The following is a 17,554-nucleotide window of genomic DNA, read 5'->3' as shown; positions in this document are numbered from 1 at the left end:
AGAGAAAGCTATCGAAGAATCCAAGCATGAGACCATCACTTAAATTTCATGCAACTCTTTGGTGAAAGTGATCGCTTATTTGCATACGACCACCCTTACAGCAGAACAGGTAGTGGATTTCTTCAAAGTGAGAGCAGAACTGATTCTTTTAATCCTTTTTGTAAGTTGCAGCAACTTTATCTTATGGAAAACATGTCTTACTATTAGAAATCTCAAAGTTCCTGTTATTTCTTTGACAGCCTAAAGACTTCCTACCAGTTAATTTATTTTCGGCTTTCCAGAAGGCAAGATATTCCATTACGGTTCTTTCATTAAACTATTATCACACACACACCCCTTTTTTTGCAGGATCAGAATCCTGGGTTCACCTTCATTTGTGACTCATTTTTCTCCCTGTTACAGATTTTCCCATCTATCTTCCATTCGTGCTCTAAAATGCTGAATATAGAAGTTGCTGTAAATACAAATTAATATATTTAATTACAGAAATTGCAATGAACCAAATAGCTATGCAAACATTAATATTTTACGTGTGTTTCCCCAAAATATAACAAAACATACACTGGGTGCACAATTATTAGGCAAGTTGTATTTTGGAGGATTAATTTTTATTTATTTCAAAATAAAAAAACAAGAACCGGCGACCAATATAGCCATCCTGTTCAATAACAGTCATAAACCTTCCATTCATGGAGTCTGTCAGTTTCTTGTTCTATTGACGATCAACTTTTTGTGCAGAAGCAACCACAACCTCCCAGATACTGTTTAGAGGGGTATACTGTTTTCCTTCACCATAAATCTTCCTTTTAAGAAGGGCCCACAAGTTCTCAATAGGGTTTAGGTCAGGTGAGGAAGGGGGCCATGTCATTCTTTCATCTTTAAGACCTTTAGTGGCTAACCCAGGGATTGGCAACCTGTGGCTCTGGAGCCACATGTGGCTCTTTCATCCCTCTGCTGCGGCTTCCTATTGCCGGTTGGTTCCACAATTGATAGGGCTTTCGGTTAGGACAAGTAGAGGAAAAAGGAGGCCGTGCTAGAAGGAGACTCTGTGGTGGGTGAACCGGACTTCTGGTTGGCTCCAGAATTGAACAGGGGCTTCTGGTTAGGACCTTTGTGGCTCTTTGAGTGTTTAAAGTTGCCAACCCCTGGGCTAGCCACACAGTAGAGTACTTTGATGCATGTGATAGAGCATTTCCTTGCATAAAAATCATGGTCTTGAAAGATGCAGACTTTTTCCCATAGCACTGCTCAAGAAACTGTCTTCTAAAAACTGGCAGTAGGTTTGGGAATTGATTTTGAGTCCATCTTCAACCCAAAAAGGTTCAACTAACTCATTTTTAATAATACCAGCCCATACCAGTACCCCACCTCCACCTTGCTGGTGTCTGAGTTGAAGTAGAGCTGTGTGCCTGTTAATGATCCAGCCAGGGGCCCATCCATCTGGTCCGTCAAGAGTCACTCTCATCTCATCAATCCATAAAACCTTTGAAAAATCTGCCTTCAGGTATGTCTTGGCCCAGTCTTGCCTTTTCAACTTAAGTGTCTTGTTCAGTGGTGATTGGATTTCAGTCTTCTTTACCTTGGCCATGTCTCTGAGCAATGAACACCTTGTACTTCTGGGCATTCCGGATAAGTTGCAGTTGTGGAATATGACAGCACTGGAGGATAATGGGTTCCTGGTAGCTTCACGTTTGATTGTTCTCAAATCTTGGGCAGTTAATGTGTGTCTTTTTTTTCTCAACACATTTCTTGCAACCCTGTTAACTTTCCAACAAAACATTTGATGGTTCTGTGGTCACACCCCAATATCTTAACAATTTCAAGAGTGCTGCATCCCTCTAAAAGACTTTTTACAATTTTTGACTTTTCAGTTAAATCTCTTTTTTAGCCCATTTTGCCTGAGGAAAAGAAGCTGCCTTTTTAAAAACAGCATAATCAACATAGTCACAACATGGACTTAACTGTACACCTCAGGCTCCAGGCTTACTATTTTGGCTTTGGCCATTAAGTCAAATCGTGTATTAATATATTAAGGTTTACGGAACTTTGACTTATTAAACAATGATTCTAAGAGTGTTTTTTCTGAACCACACATGAATGCACTTATGAGATCATGACATCAAGCTTGCAAACTCAGAAGAAAAAGAGCTCTTACTGATATATTGGGTCATAGGTCAACTTTTGCTCCCCAGAATGCTTTGTTCTTACTTCTTCCATACACTTAGGATGTACACTTGAACAATGTATGTGTCAAGGTTCCAGAAAAACCTCTTCTGCATAAAAAAAACTCAGAAGCCATTGTCTTTCAGAGTTCTTTACTAGCATGAGGAAACTGGCACACGATGAGTGAAATTCCGGATTCTTTTCCCAGTTATACAAACCCCAAGAGTCCCACCCCCCTAACCCCTTTGCTGGTCACATGGTCCCACGTTCTCCCAGTTCATTTGAATATCTTCTCGCCACTCCTCCTGCAGATGTGAACACCATCCGACCTTGACCGCTTGAAGAATGTTACCATACCCCTCAACCCCCCTTCTTCCCCTCAGGAGAAAAATGTGGCAGTGTCTGGAACCCTAAAGTCTAGTATGGTTTCCAGGCCTGACACTATGATTATTCAAGAAATTCAGGAAGTTATATGTGTGCACATATAATTTTATATATATGAGACTCAATTTAGCATATTACTTCTTGTAATGGCCTAACGGATACAAATACTCCTGAACTTACAATCGTAAATGAGCTCAAAATTTCTGTTGCTAAACAAGGCATTTATTAAGTGAGTCATGCTCGATTTTATGACTTTTTTCCCCATAGTTGTTAAGAAAATCCCTGCAGCTGTTAAGTGAATTGTGCGGTTGTTAAGCAAATCTGGATTCCCCCATTGACTTTGCTTGTTGAAAGCCAGCTGGGAAGTTGCAAATGGCAATCAATGATCATTATCAATTATAATGCAAGCATCATAAATACATGCTGGTTGCCAAGTGCCAGAATTTTCATCATGTGACTGTGGAGATGATGTGATGATTTTAAGTGCAATGATCAATTATAAGTCACTTTTTTGAGCACCATGGTAACTTCAAACACTGAGCGAATGACTGTAAGTTGAGGACTATCTAATTGTCACAAAAATATGTTCTTGTGGGAATAATTTTGCCCCATAATTTTTCTGTGTCATTCAGAAACAAAGAAAGTAATAAGCCAATCAACCAACCAACCAATTTAGTATGATTTGCTTGTCTAGATGGTTGGGAATTAACTGAATCCTGACTGTGTGCATTGTGCAGTTGCATGCAAATGTTAGCTGCCATAGGTCACATTCCATGTTTTCATGAATCTCTAAATGAATAGAAGCTATCACAACCTCTACAAGGAAAAGAGTTAAACATAACATCTTTCTGCAAATCTGAACATATACTTAACTATTCATGTGCAGCTGCTGACAGATTCAGAATAAGAAAACAGTCAATATGGCAAGTGCAGAAGTTTGAATGATCTCTCAGTAGTTCTTAACATCTCTCTGGCAGAAATAACAGTTTCCAGATGTTTCCTGCACAAAACCAAAAGCCTTTCTGTACTTGCTTTGTTTTATTTTTCCATTCCTCGTTGCAGAATTTTAATAGTTCTCTTCTGACTTGGCACTGTGATCTTTTTTTGTGTGCAATCATCTTTTAAGTAATATGAAAGTATGTTTCAGTCTGTTCTCTTGCTGAAATAACCAACCTTTTAGTTGGTGGAAATGGCAGTAATCTGTTAGTTTGCAAGGAATCCCTAGAATCAAGATACTGGTTTCTGAGGAATAGCAAAAGCACACTTTGGGTAAAACTAGTTTATTCTGGTCAAAATAAAACAAAACTGGCATCCTAACTATTTTGCGCCCCTTTCTAGACCGGGATGCCTTATGCACGGTCACTCACGCCGTCGTCACTTCTCGCCTGGACTACTGCAATGCTCTCTACATGGGGCTCCCCTTGAGGTGCACCTGGAGACTACAGTTGGTTCAGAATGCGGCCGTGCGGGTGATAGAGGGAGCCACTCGTGGCTCCCATATAACACCGATCCTGCGCAGGCTGCACTGGCTACCTGTGGTTTTCCGAGTGCACTTCAAGGTGTTGGTTACCACCTTTAAAGCGCTCCATGGCATAGGACCGGGATATCTTCGGGACCGCCTTCTGTTACCACATGCCTCCCACCGGCCGGTACGCTCCCATAGAGAGGGTCTTCTCAGGGTGCCGTCAGCCAAACAGTGTAGGCTGGCGACCCCAGGAGAGCCTTCTCTGTGGGCGCACTACCTCTGGAACGAGCTTCCCCCAGGACTTCGACAACTTCCTGACCTCTGGACCTTTCGCCGCGAGCTGAAGACATATCTATTCTTTCGAGCAGGACTGGCTTAAATAGGGTTTTTAAATATGGATTTTATTGGGGTTTATTTTTTATATTTTGTACGATATTTTAAATTTAGGCTATTTTGAATAAGTTTTTAAAAATGTGTTTCATTGTAATATATTGTATTATTTTATTTGCCTGTTCACCGCCCTGAGTCCTTCGTGACAATATGGTGACAATATGGTGACAAAGTGACAATATGGTGAATGCAAAAAAATATGAATCTATGTGAAAAACAACAGAGATTCTCAAATTTTGGGGTGATATTACACCCCCACCCCAGATACTAAATGCTTGTGTGTGATTTTTCCACCAGCTTCTCTTTGGTATTAATGAATATACCACCAATTAGTTTTGCTTTGAATAGCCTCCTTAGATTTATGCATTATTAGATATGAAATGACTTTGGGTGGCTTACAGCTACAATGTTTAATCTCCCAACATAATTAAGGCAATGTTGCTAAAAGAAAGTATATAGGCTGTTTAGAACAGAGTGAATAATTATGTTGCTTGGTGTCACAGAATTGTGCGGAGTTAGACTAACAAGAATTATAAAAAAAAACTGCTTAGTGCAATGATAACATAAAGATGCTGTGGGTTAGAAAAAAAACTCGCATATGAGAGACTAATTATTTCAAAAATCAAAGACAGATACTGTTTTATGTGCAAAGAAAGAGAAAGCTGCAAAGAATCTAGCTGAAGAGCAAAGAATGATTTATTTGAAAAGAGCCACAGAATATGTATGCAGAGTTAGATGGTGTAAATGTTACAGAAACGTGCTTTGCATATGGAGTGGCTGTGGGATTTCTTTTAACATGTGCAAAAAAATGTAGTTATAAATGACAACTGGAAGAAAACTATTGTCGTTTCCATATACAAAAAGAAAGGCAGCAAGAATGAATATACAGAGGAATTAATTTGTTCTATTGCCTGGGAAGATATTTGGATGAAATCTGAAAGAGTAGATCATTTATTCGTAGTGAATACTAAAAGACCAAGGTAGCAGTGTTTAATCAATTCAGTTGGAACTGAAAGATGGCTTTTGTATCAATTCCCAGCTGCCTTTACCCTGCATATAATGCATTTTCATATACTTGTAACAGAACTTGCAACAAAGAATGGGCTTCGTTTCCGAAGTATGATTAGCATGTGTATTCCATCCATTCTACTTTTTGTCTCTTTTTTGCAAAGCAACTGTAAATAAAATGTCTTTTTTGGGGGGGAGGGGGGGGCAAAATATCCAGATGAGTTCTGATGTGAAGGCTCAATAATCTTAGATGAGCTTCCATTGTAAATCTTTCTTCTTAGAGTCCTACACACACATCCTTATGCCCTTATGATTTTGGAGTGAGGAAACGTATGCAAATCCTCCTTAAATAACTGTTTACAATTTTTTTTTACAGTTTACAGTTTTTTATAGCTTTTTCAACCGTCTCCGACCCGGCCTCTTCGTTATTAATTGTGAAGCTTTTTCTATCTAAAATCTATTTAATTAATAAAAGCTGCCCTGGAATTGGGTCATAAGGGGATTTTTAAGTAGGGGCTTTGAATTGGAAATATCAGCTGATTCCATTATGTGCTGAAAATTTTGGGTTCTTTTCTGTGTTGCCCAACCAAGCCAGGTTTCATAATGATACAGATTTTTTTCTCGCTATCATCCAGCCAACTTTCTGCGAACTCCTCGAATTACAGCTGGAAAATATTCTCCTCTGACGTTGGAATCCCAGCGTTCTCAACTGAGGGCGGAAGCAGGGCAAAAAAGTGCCAGCGAACAGCTCTAGGGGCAGTTCTCGTTGTTTCAACCTCGCGAGAATCTTTCTCTCGCCGGGTTACTGGGCAACCGTGGAGAGCGAAAGCGGGGTGGGTGGAGGGGCGGCCGGCGCAAGACTTACGTAAGAGCCGCGCGCCGGGTGGAGGGCAGCTTCAAGATGGCGGCCGGTCCACTCCGAGGTCTTGTCCGATGTATTTGGCGGCTGGAAGCCGGCCGGTCCTGGGCACCTCCACAGCGAGGCTTCCGGTCGTCTGGGCCTGCTGCTGTTCAGGTACGGGAGTTCGAGCGAACTGTTAAGGAAAGATTAAAACGCCTTTAAAACCCACGGAAGCAAAGGTCAATTTCTCCCCAAATTAAGGGACAGCCGAAAAGATGCTGGTCTGGATGGAGGTGATCTAACTGGGCATTACTTGCTTGACCTAAAGGGAGAGCAGATGCGAATAGGAGCATTTGCTGTGTTTTAATATTTCAAACAAGGTTAGTTTAGCTTTCTATATTTTTGCACTTTAAATCTGGCACCTAATAACACCTATTTTGTTATGTTGCAACGTTGGAAACGCCCCGGGAGAAGAGAGATAATAACTTCGTGTAATTTCTTCAAAAATGTTCAACCAAAATCAGCTGAAATGGATGCGGCCATCAAATATGATCAACATTAATCTTAACCCTCCAGCTTAGAAAGAATAATACAACTGTAAGGGATGAGTATTGGCACTCAAAACGCTAATATAGGTGGTTCGTGGTTAACAACCATTTGTTCAGCGACTGCTAGAACTTATGAGGGGCACTGATTGTACATACCGGTATTTGTAATTTGTGGCTGTTGCTTGTTGTCTCGCTTGAGTTAGGACATTGCAGCATTCCATGTCATAGAAATAGAATAGGAATAAGAATAGAAATAGCTTTATTTTCACTTTGAATGTATGTTAATCGGCATGCATTAAAATGAAATTTTGTTGCATACAGCTCTCAAAGGGTCACCACCTCCAATATACATAACCATGACAAAATAAATGAATATGAAATTATACATATACCCACATATATGACACATTCCATGTCATTGAACATCATTTGCAATTTTTGTGGCCGGCTTTCTATTAGCAATGAGGGAGCTGGCGGGAAGTTGCAAATAGTGACCATGTAACATACGATTCACTTAACGACAATTGTGACTGAAATTTCCACTGCTAAGTGTTGTGGCTCTGTGATGTATTCTGTTGTTTAGTGACAGAAATTCCAGTACCAATTGTCGTTATTAACCAAGGACTACCTGTACAACCAATCTAACCATCTAGTTTAGAAAGATTATATGGTAATTAAATTAACAGTTTTAAGGAAGTGTACCAAATAGGAATTGTTTATTCTACATATTATGGATAAATGTCCAGGGGATGCTAGTGACTTTCCAGTTGTGTTTTGGGGTGTGTGAAAGCATATGTACTTTTATATGCAGACAATCATGTTAATGGCCAAGAACCAGAATAACTTGCAGCAAAGTTTAGATTGTGTGATACTACAAGGAAAGCGGACATGGCAGTTAATATGGAAAAGAGGTATGTAGTTGTGCTTGATTGGAAAAAATGGAGTAAATGATTATAATGAATAGAGAAATTAAAGCAATGTATGCATCTTATTAGAATATTCATTGAAGAAAATGGTTAGTGACATTGCAAGATGTACAAATAGAGGAAGATAATTCACAAAAGTTATAGGAACTATTTCAGTTTTAGCAGACCAAAGATGTGACTATGAACTTCCTATTCTCTAAACATTTATCAATACCTTCAGAAAGGATTTAGTTATAACTGAGGAATTATACTTGGTTTCAATATGGACAGTTAAAGGCTAGATGGAAAGAAGATCAGAAAATTGGTATTATTCAAAATGAAGAAAATTTGGTTAAACAAATTAGAAATCAAACCCAGGGGCATATAAAGAGATTGTATAATGTGTTGATAGAAATAGATTCGGAAAAGGATTTGGTAAAGGACTGTATGATAAAATGGGCACAGAATATTCAGAAACCAATAATGCTGGAAACATGGGAAAAAAATTGGGTTAGAAATGTTAAATTTACGCAAGCGCAGAATTTAAGGGAAAATTTTTATAAGATGTTTTATAGATGGCATTTAGATCCTAAGAAATTATCATGTATGTATCCAGATATGCAAGCGAAATGTTGGAGATGTAATTGTGATGATGCTACATATTTTCATGTATGGTGGACATGTAAGAAAATTAAGTCTTTCTGGATAAGAATTTGGTGGATTATGCAGAATGTTCTGAAGAAGAAGATAAAGTTCCTACTGCAATTTTTCCTTTTGGGAATAACAACAGACTGTACAGTGATTGAGACTAAATTGATTCTGAACTTAATAACAGCAGCAAGACTGTTGATTGGACAATATTGGAAGAAAAAAGAATTACCCACAATACAAGAATGGATATTGAAAGTTTCCAATTTGTCTGAGATGGCTAAAATCTCAGCCTTCTTGAAAGACAGTACTCAAGAAAAATATTTAAATGAATGGAAGAACTGGATTGATTATATTCAAAATAGATATCAGATTAAGAAATTTCAGATTGCCTTTGAATGAAGGATGTTGTTTTTGATTTTAACGAAAGAAGTCAGGTTATGTGAGAGAGAAGGATTATAATTGTTAGATTTTAAAAATGTAATGTATGACTGTTTGTTTATTGAACTATATCTTGTATTTGCTCCGGGAAGTCCGGGGGGGGGAGGGTTTTGGAGGGAGGGGGAAGGGGAGGGGAGGGGAAAAATGTAATTGTTGTAAAAAATTTTCAATTAAAAAAAAAAAAGAAAGGATTTAGTTATGTGGCTAATGCCTCTAGGTCAGTGATGGCTAACCATTTTGCCATCGCGTGCCAGGAGGGGGTTCGGGAAGGTCTTATGTGCGCATGCCCACACCCGTAATTCTATGCTCCCTGCCCCCGCACATGCACACGTGATCCCCACTCCCACCGCACCTGGCACGCAATGGCCCGGTAGGCCCGTTTTTCTCTCTCATCTGCTCCAGAGCCTTTCTAGTCTGGGGAGGGTGAAAACGGCCTTCCCCACCCACCCCGGAGGTTCTCCGGAGGCTGAAAACGGTTTGCCAACTTCCGATGGGATTTTCATCATGTCTTCTGACTGCTAGTTGGTGTTTGTGGATGCATTCTGCCAGTCTTCTGCCTGTTTGTCCTACCTAGTGGTTGTTGCAGTCCTTACATTATATGTTGTAGATGACTCCTGTTTTTTCTTCTGGGGTTTTTGGGTCTTTTTCTCTGTTTAGGATGTTTTGAAGGGCTTTAGTTTATTAAAGAAACTGCCAAAGAAGCCAACAGCAAACAGCCCAACCAAATAATCTCTTAGACCATCTCTACCAATACTGACAGGCAAGCCACTAGAATATAAACTGACAGCAAGCTTCACTCCTTACTATCGTGTTTCCCCGAAAATAAGATTCTGTCTTACATTTTTTGAACTCTGAAATAAGCACTTGGCCTTATTGCCATGCACTCAGCCCGATTCGGCTTATTATCAGGGGATGTCTTATTTTGGGGGAAACAGGGTAGCACTGATGATGTTACCTAGTTTGGGTAATAACATGTCTGCAAGAAAACAAGCTCAGAGAGCACCAAAGACTCCTCATATTTTCTACAGCATGGTGGTTTAGTGAGGGGTGGCTATCCAATTGCAAATGTTCTTGGAAGGAACCTATTATTTATATCAGTTCAATCTATCTTTAAACCTATAAGTTACATGGAAATAACCTTGGTTAGGAATGCTAGCATAATGGCCATTGAGTAAAATGAGTTAGCTTAACAACTGCTGCAATTTTATGGTAGTAAAATCGGGCAATCATGTGGTGACCTGCTTAATGACCGCCATAATTTACAACCATAATTTCGGGCTCAAGTAAGTTGAGGACTAACTGTAGTACAGAATAATTCAGAAAGTTTTATAATAGTCACACAATCTTTTCTCCTTGTAAGTGCCAATGTAGGAAAATAGTATTTCTTGAGCATGGGCACCATTGATTTTTTTCCCTGTTCAGAACTGTGATAGATATCCTTCACCTGTTCAGTACATTCTTCTCCAGGGGGGAGAATAGCGTGTCCTTTCTAATCCTTTGTTAAGATATCAGATTGGTGTAAGATACTTGCTCTCAACTATCGAAATTGTAATCTGAATTCCAGTTAAAATATTGCAGTCTTCCTTCCTCTCTTGGGACAGTAACTACTAGAAATAACGGTTTGTGGATTTTGACTTAGATATTTTATCATCACAGGTCACTGTCCGTGATGCTTTAAACCAGGCTTTAGATGAGGAGATAGAGAGGGATGAGAAAGTTTTCTTGCTTGGAGAGGAAGTCGCACAGTATGATGGTGCATACAAGGTAAGATATCTACCAGGGCATTCTAGTATAATTATTAGTATAATTATTTAAAAGGATATTGTTTTAGCAGCAATTTGACCTCCGTTTTTAAATCTTAGATTAGCAGAGGACTTTGGAAGAAATATGGAGATAAAAGGATAATAGATACTCCTATATCAGAGGTATGAATTCAGAAAATACTTTTAACCTTTTTATTTTAGCTTTAAACAAATTGGCTTAGGTGAGTTCATTGGTGTCTGTAAATCTTATTTCATAAAGTGATGGTTTGTGTTCTTTTTGAATTCTTTAATTTACTTGTTCTCCTTCCCTAGATGGGATTTACTGGAATTGCTGTTGGTGCTGCCATGGTATGTAGCTCCCATATGTTATTAAGGAAAGTATTTTAAGTAACTTTAAAGACATATTAGCTTTTGTTTACATATCCACCCACCTGATTCATTAAAAGAAACAAGATTTCGAAAGAAACTGTTCTTTAAAAAGAACAGGCATGATACTTTTGTATTCAAAGGGCCAAGAGTTCCAATTAGATATAGGAAATAAATAGCGGAAGATATGGAAGACGGATTAAGCAGCAATAGACTGTGTGAGTTTGTATCTTAATATTAATCCAGTTGGTTTGCTTTACCAGGCTGGCTTGCGACCCGTTTGTGAATTCATGACCTTCAATTTCTCCATGCAAGCTATTGATCAGATTATAAACTCGGCTGCTAAAACCTACTATATGTCTTCTGGCTTGGTATCCGTCCCTATCGTCTTCAGGGGTCCCAATGGTGCCTCAGCAGGAGTAGGAGCCCAGCATTCACAGTGTTTTGCAGCCTGGTATGGGCATTGCCCTGGACTGAAAGTAGTTAGCCCCTGGAGTGCAGAGGATGCAAAAGGTCTCCTTAAAGCATCCATCAGGGATGATAACCCAGGTAAACAAATCTCCAAAATTGCTATGTATTACGAATGCACTGCCATCTTATATTTTATCTGCATCAAACATTTTCTGTACTTTCTTATAAAATCTAAAATACAGTCCTTGTTTAGCAACCACAATTGGGACCAGTAACTTGACTGTTAAGTAAAGCAGTCACTAAGGGAAACCACAACTGTTCTGTCAATCTTACTTCAGCTTTCTTTTGCTTTACAGACCTGCAAAGGTTGTAAATTTAAGGGTTGGTTGCAAAGTTATTTTTTTCACCGTAGTCATGACTGTGAACAGTCACTAAGCAAGTCAATCTTTAAACAAGGACTGTCTGTATGAATTGCTGAATTTATATTAGAAAGCTTCCACCTCTCTATTAAAAATCACAACATCTCATAACCAGGATACAACAAGCTGGGAGAGCCCAAGGTAACTTTCGCAATAGCAACCTATTTTCCAGATTCAGGAAGTTTGTCTCGGGCTATCATATCCTTTGGTGAAAGTTTTCAAATCCAGGTGGTTTATAATTGTGTGGGCCTAAACTAACATACTGCCCAATTAGAGCATTTTTTTTCTTATTATACAATTAGAATTTCAATGATTGGAGGATGGTTGGAAGAGACCTGATGGTTTTTATAGGCAAACTTTTATGGATGACATATCAGGAAAAAACACATATCAGTTTGTATACCGTTATTAAAGGAAGCAGTTCAGGAAAGTTGCTATTAACCTTTGATTTTGGATTTAAGCAAACATTGTTTGCTTAAGTCCAAAAGTTTCAGGAGTGTTCTGTTCTCCCAAAAGGTTAATAATCTGTAAAACTGGGTGCTTGGATTTTTTTACATTAACATTTCATAGGCTGTGCAGAATTAATTCACTATTTGCATAGGTTTAGTTGAAAAAGTAGCAATGTTTACTTGGCTATTTTAAAACTAAAATTAAAAATAGAATAGAATAGAATAGAATAGAATTTTTATTGGCCAAGTGTGATTGGACACACAAGGAATTTGTCTTGGTGCATATGCTCTCAGTGTACATAAAAGAAAAGATACGTTCATCAAGGTACAACATTTACAACACAATTGATGGTCAATATATCAATATAGATCATAAGGATTGCCAGCAACAAGTTATAGTCATACGGTCATAAATGGAAAGAGATTGGTGATGGGAACTATGAAACGATTAATAGTAGTGCAGATTCAGTAAATAGTTTGACAGTGTTGAGGGAATTATTTGTTTAGCAGAGTGATGGCCTTTGGGGAAAAATGTTCTTGTGTCTAGTTGTTCTGGTGTGCAGTGCTCTATAGCGTCGTTTTGAGGGTAGGAGTTGAAACAGTTTATGTCCAGGATGCGAGGGGTCTGTAAATATTTTCACGGCCCTCTTCTTCAAAATCTAATTTGAATTAAATAACCAAGTTTCACTTGTGATATAAAATGTAAGGAGTGTTTCATGGTAGAGAGGCATAAAGAATTATTTCAGGCTTGACATATTTAACATCAGAGCTTCTAATACACTTCTGATTCCCATTTGATTATTTCTGACATTAGATATTAAAGGTATCCCCAGAATGTTACTTTGCATGAATGCACACGCACTGCAGAATTTTGACTTTTGGAACTAACATGAATTCTTGGCACATACATTTCAACAGATATTTCTTTGTACTTTAGGTTTCACTCCAAGGTATCAAGCTGGTAATGTGCAGGCCTCTATTGTGTCTTTAAAGTCTTCCATTGTAAAAGTAATCTGTGATGAACACAAGAATTTGTGATTAAAGCTCATTTCTTTTTTATTTCTCATAGTTGTCATGTTGGAAAATGAGTTAATGTATGGTGTGTCCTTTGAGTTGTCTGAGGAAGTACTTTCAAAAGATTTCATTGTTCCTATTGGAAAGGCCAAGATAGAAAAGCAAGGTAAGCGAACATATTATTTGCATTTAGCCTTCCCAAGTTTGCTGGGTGCTCTAGAGTGTTTAAACAATTTGCTCTATTCTGCAAGTATTTTTTTAAAGAGAGATTCTGAAGTAGTTTTTAAAATCAATCAGGTTTTTTTTTAATGGCTTCCTTGCATCGTCAAACTTATTTAATTTATATGCTGCCTGACTCCCAAAGCAAAAAGAAGATAGACTTCAGAGTTACTAAACTCAGATAGAAAAAGAAAAAAAAGGGGTGGGGTGCTTCAAAGGCCTGGGCGAAAAATAGAACAAACTGAGTTTGCAAGCTTTCTGAATTCATCCTACCCCTAATGGTCACACATTATTTCAAGCAGGGGTGAAATCCAGCAGGTTCTGACAGGTTCTGGAGAACTGGTAGAGGAAATTTTGAGTAGTTGGGAGAACTGGCAAATGCCACCTCTGGCTGGCCCCAGAATGGGGATTTTGAAAATCCTTCCTCCGGGAGTGGGGAGGGAATGGGGATTTTGCAGTATCCTTCCCCTGCCATGCCCACCAAGCCACACCCACAGAACCGGTAGTAAAAAAAATTTGGATTTCATCACTGATTTCAAGCCTTAAAACATGCATTATTCCTCGTAGAAGTATGTTTACAAATTCAATGAGAATGCAAACAATGCAAAACCTTGGGCATTCATTGATTTTTATTGATTGTGCATGATTAATCCCTACATTGACTAGCTTTGTCTGGTGTATACACTCCTATATTAAGTATGCTCCCCATTGGTCCATCATGTTTTTTTAATTTGGTGAAAGTAGTATACATAAAAATGCATTGATCTTTTTTAAAAAATTGATTTCCCCTTTTCATTTCTAGATGGTTCTAAAATATTCACACATATAGAAATTCTTTTAATTTGCCAAGATGGAGAGTTTCAACTCCTATGTTTGACAGTACAGGTAATCCTCAGGTTATGTCCATTCATAACCAAAGTTACAGTGGTGCTGAAGAAGGGGAACTTCTTCAACTGATCCTCAACATGTAGCTGTTGCAGCACCCCTGCAGTCATGTGATCACCATTTGCAACTTTTACTGCCAGCTTCTGATAAGCAAGTCAATGGGGAAACCAGCAGGTCGCATGCTGCTCTCACTCCGACTGCTTTTTTTTACCTTGCTGTAGCATCTACCCAAATTGCCTGGACACCTGTCCATAGCTTACAACCACCAGCTGACTTGCCTGGATTCCCACTGCTTCCTCTATCACGTGAAATCCTCACTTAATGGTTCAATATTCCCTGGTTATGAGGGCAACTAGGATTGCTGTTGCTAAGCCATCCCGGTCCGAATTGCTGTTATAGCCTTAGGACTACCCTGTAATTACAACACTCGTACTGTTCCTATAGTGTTTTGACAATATTAGATCTGCTTTTTAACAGTAAAACGTTTTACATTTTTGAGATGTTCAACTTCAGTCAAAAGGTTTAAAAGTTGACATGATGGCGACTATTGGATAATCCTTTTAAAAATTTGAATTTAGAACAGAGCTCTGCCCACATTACAACTCTCAATCACCATTTTTGTGTTTCAGGAACCCATATAACTTTGGTAGCTCACTCAAGATCTGTTGGCCACTGTCTCGAAGCAGCTGCTGTCCTTGCCAAAGATGGAGTGGAATGCGAGGTACAAATTATTTTGTTTGGATACAGTTCAGGAAAAAGATATCTTCAAAACTTGTTTCCTACCTTTAGAGTTCTGCTGGTTCCTTGGCTGCACCTACTTCCCCAAACAACAGAAGCAGCCTTGGAGACCAGCTTTGATGAAAATCTCAGTTACCCATCATTCACGTTTTTGCAGATAACATATTAACAACTAGACAACGTAGATACTTAGAATAAGTTATCTACCGTGGCTGAATAATTTCCAAGATTTTCCAGAGTAAAAAAATGGTATCTTCAGTGGTACACAAGCGTGGAACTGTGCCATTCTGTGAATTTTCTCTATTTACTAAGAAAAAGTTACAATCTTCATTTATTTTCCAGACTACAATGGAACTGACAATTGGTCAATTTCTTAAATCTTTCTCATAGGTTATCAACCTTCGTAGTATTCGGCCATTGGATATTGAAACCATTGAAAGTAGCATCATGAAGACCAATAATCTTGTAACAGTAGAAGGTGGCTGGCCCCAATTTGGGGTTGGAGCTGAAATCTGTGCCAGAGTTATGGAAGGTATTTGAAGAGTCATATTTATGATGATCGTTCTTAACATCAGGACGCTGGTGCTTTCTTATTTGAAGCTTCTAGTGAAAGTTCAGTTGCCCTCATCCTTCACTAGAATGAGTTTCTCTTTAGACTGCAAAGGCCATCCAGTACACAAGAACAGTCTTTCAATGAAGGTCCAGTATATCCACCCATATACGAAAGAGAGCCAGTTAGGTCTAGTGGTTAATGACCATGCTAGGACTTGGGAGACCGAGTTATGCCCAACTCACCTCACAGGGCGGTTGTTGTGGGGAAAATAGGAGGAGGAAGGAGTATTAGTTATATTTGTTGCCTTGAGTTATTTGTAAAAACAGTAGGGATAAAATAAAATCTAAATGGATAATAGAACCTTCAAACTTACAAACCCTTACTTGATATATCCTCAACCTAAATAAAATATGACTTTTTTTCATGAACTCTGCACTAGTGACCACAGTACCTCTTTCTATCCTCGTTCCCTGAGAGAAATGATAAAGTTAAATTTGAGGATGCAGATTCTTGGTTCTATAAACTTTCACAAGCAGTTTCTTAAGACATACCAGGCAGCTGGCTGAAAATATCCAGCTTAAACTTGAAGGATGAATTTCAATCCATTCTTCTGATTTCAGGTCCTGCTTTCAACCATCTGGATGCACCCGTGGTTCGTGTCACAGGTGCCGATGTGCCAATGCCTTATGCAAAGATCTTAGAGGAAAACTGCATACCTCAAGTAAAGGACATAATAGTTGCTGTGAAAAAGACGATCAATATCTAGATCTTGTGTGAAAATTCTGTTTGAGAACTTATCTTTTTTTAAAAAATATTATTTATGGAGCATACTGCAAGCCACTGTATCCAGAGCTGCACTTTATATTGCACATGGATTGGACTAAGGCATTACAAAAGGAATAATAGAAACCATGTTTGTTACCGACCAAGTTGTCTCTCTCTCTCTCAAGAAGCCAAGGCAAAGGGAGATGAATTATTAAGGAACTTTCATTATATGATAAAATGTCTTGTTATTGCCTACAAGATCAGGTTTGCTTCTGATGAGCAGCCCATTATATCAAGAATCAGCTTGTGCTTATTTTGTAACTTACGTAGCTTGTAATAAAGGTATTAACTAAATTGTGTCGGTGTTGTATTTCTTCCTTTCTCCCTTTATATCGCAGAGAGCACAATCATGCCCCCTGCTATTCTTTCCTCTAAGCCAGATTCCCCAACTTTTCTGGCCTTGCAAAACAGCCAGGAGGGGGAAGGGGAATGGTTTTGCATGTGAGCGCAACTTCATTTGTGCAATCAGCATGCACGTGCGCCTGCATGCATGATTGTATCTGCACTCACCCACTGCTCAGGTAAGTGGGGATGCATGTGCGTGCCCGCCAGTTTCCATGACCTGGTTGCAAACATCTCATGGCCCACTAGTGGGCCACAGCCCAGAGGTTGGGGATCCCTGCTGTAAGCCACTGAAGGTGAACCTTTTGGGCTGGGGTGTCAAAAATTTGGAAAATGCCTAACTTGACTTTTCTGTCATGTCTCACACACACCTCCCCAAACAAAAGAGAAACAATTCTCTTCCTCCATTATCACCCTAATCTAGGCCAATCTAGACGGTGGCACTCAGTGGCAGTGTCAAGGGTGGGCCTGTTTTTTAAGTAATTTTGGAGAATGCTCTTCCACAGCTATGCAGCTGCCCAAAACCATATGAAAGCATATATCCCATTCTCATGCAATTTTCAGAAGCTGTACACCCCGTTTGTGTGCCCTCTGCAGCCTTCAAAAACCGCATGAGAATGAGATGTGGTTTCAAGAATAGATGTTGGGTGTTGGTGAATGCTGGCATACCACCCAAAACATGGCATGTCACCTTTGACACACGATAGGTTCATCATCACTGCTCTAAGCTGAAGATCATTTTAGATGCATTAGCTGTAACCAAGATCTTTCCCCATC

General features: G+C 39.0%; 1 protein-coding gene across 1 annotated transcript; it reads left to right on the top strand.

The window, feature by feature from the left end:
• Nucleotides 1-6,267: 6,267 nt before the first annotated feature.
• On the top strand, nt 6,268-16,734 carry PDHB (pyruvate dehydrogenase E1 subunit beta). Its single transcript, XM_058166944.1, has 9 exons — nt 6,268-6,425; nt 10,450-10,557; nt 10,656-10,718; nt 10,869-10,904; nt 11,186-11,471; nt 13,271-13,381; nt 14,949-15,040; nt 15,448-15,589; nt 16,231-16,734. Exons 1-9 carry the CDS (start codon nt 6,312-6,314, stop codon nt 16,374-16,376), a joined length of 1,098 nt encoding a protein of 365 aa, XP_058022927.1. The 5' UTR covers nt 6,268-6,311; the 3' UTR covers nt 16,377-16,734.
• Nucleotides 16,735-17,554: the final 820 nt, after the last annotated feature.

Source organism: Ahaetulla prasina, chromosome 2 (genome assembly GCF_028640845.1).
Source record: "Ahaetulla prasina isolate Xishuangbanna chromosome 2, ASM2864084v1, whole genome shotgun sequence".
Lineage (NCBI taxonomy): Eukaryota > Metazoa > Chordata > Lepidosauria > Squamata > Colubridae > Ahaetulla > Ahaetulla prasina.
The sequence above is the reverse complement of the archived record's forward strand: the minus strand, read 5'-3'. Positions and strand labels throughout refer to the sequence as shown.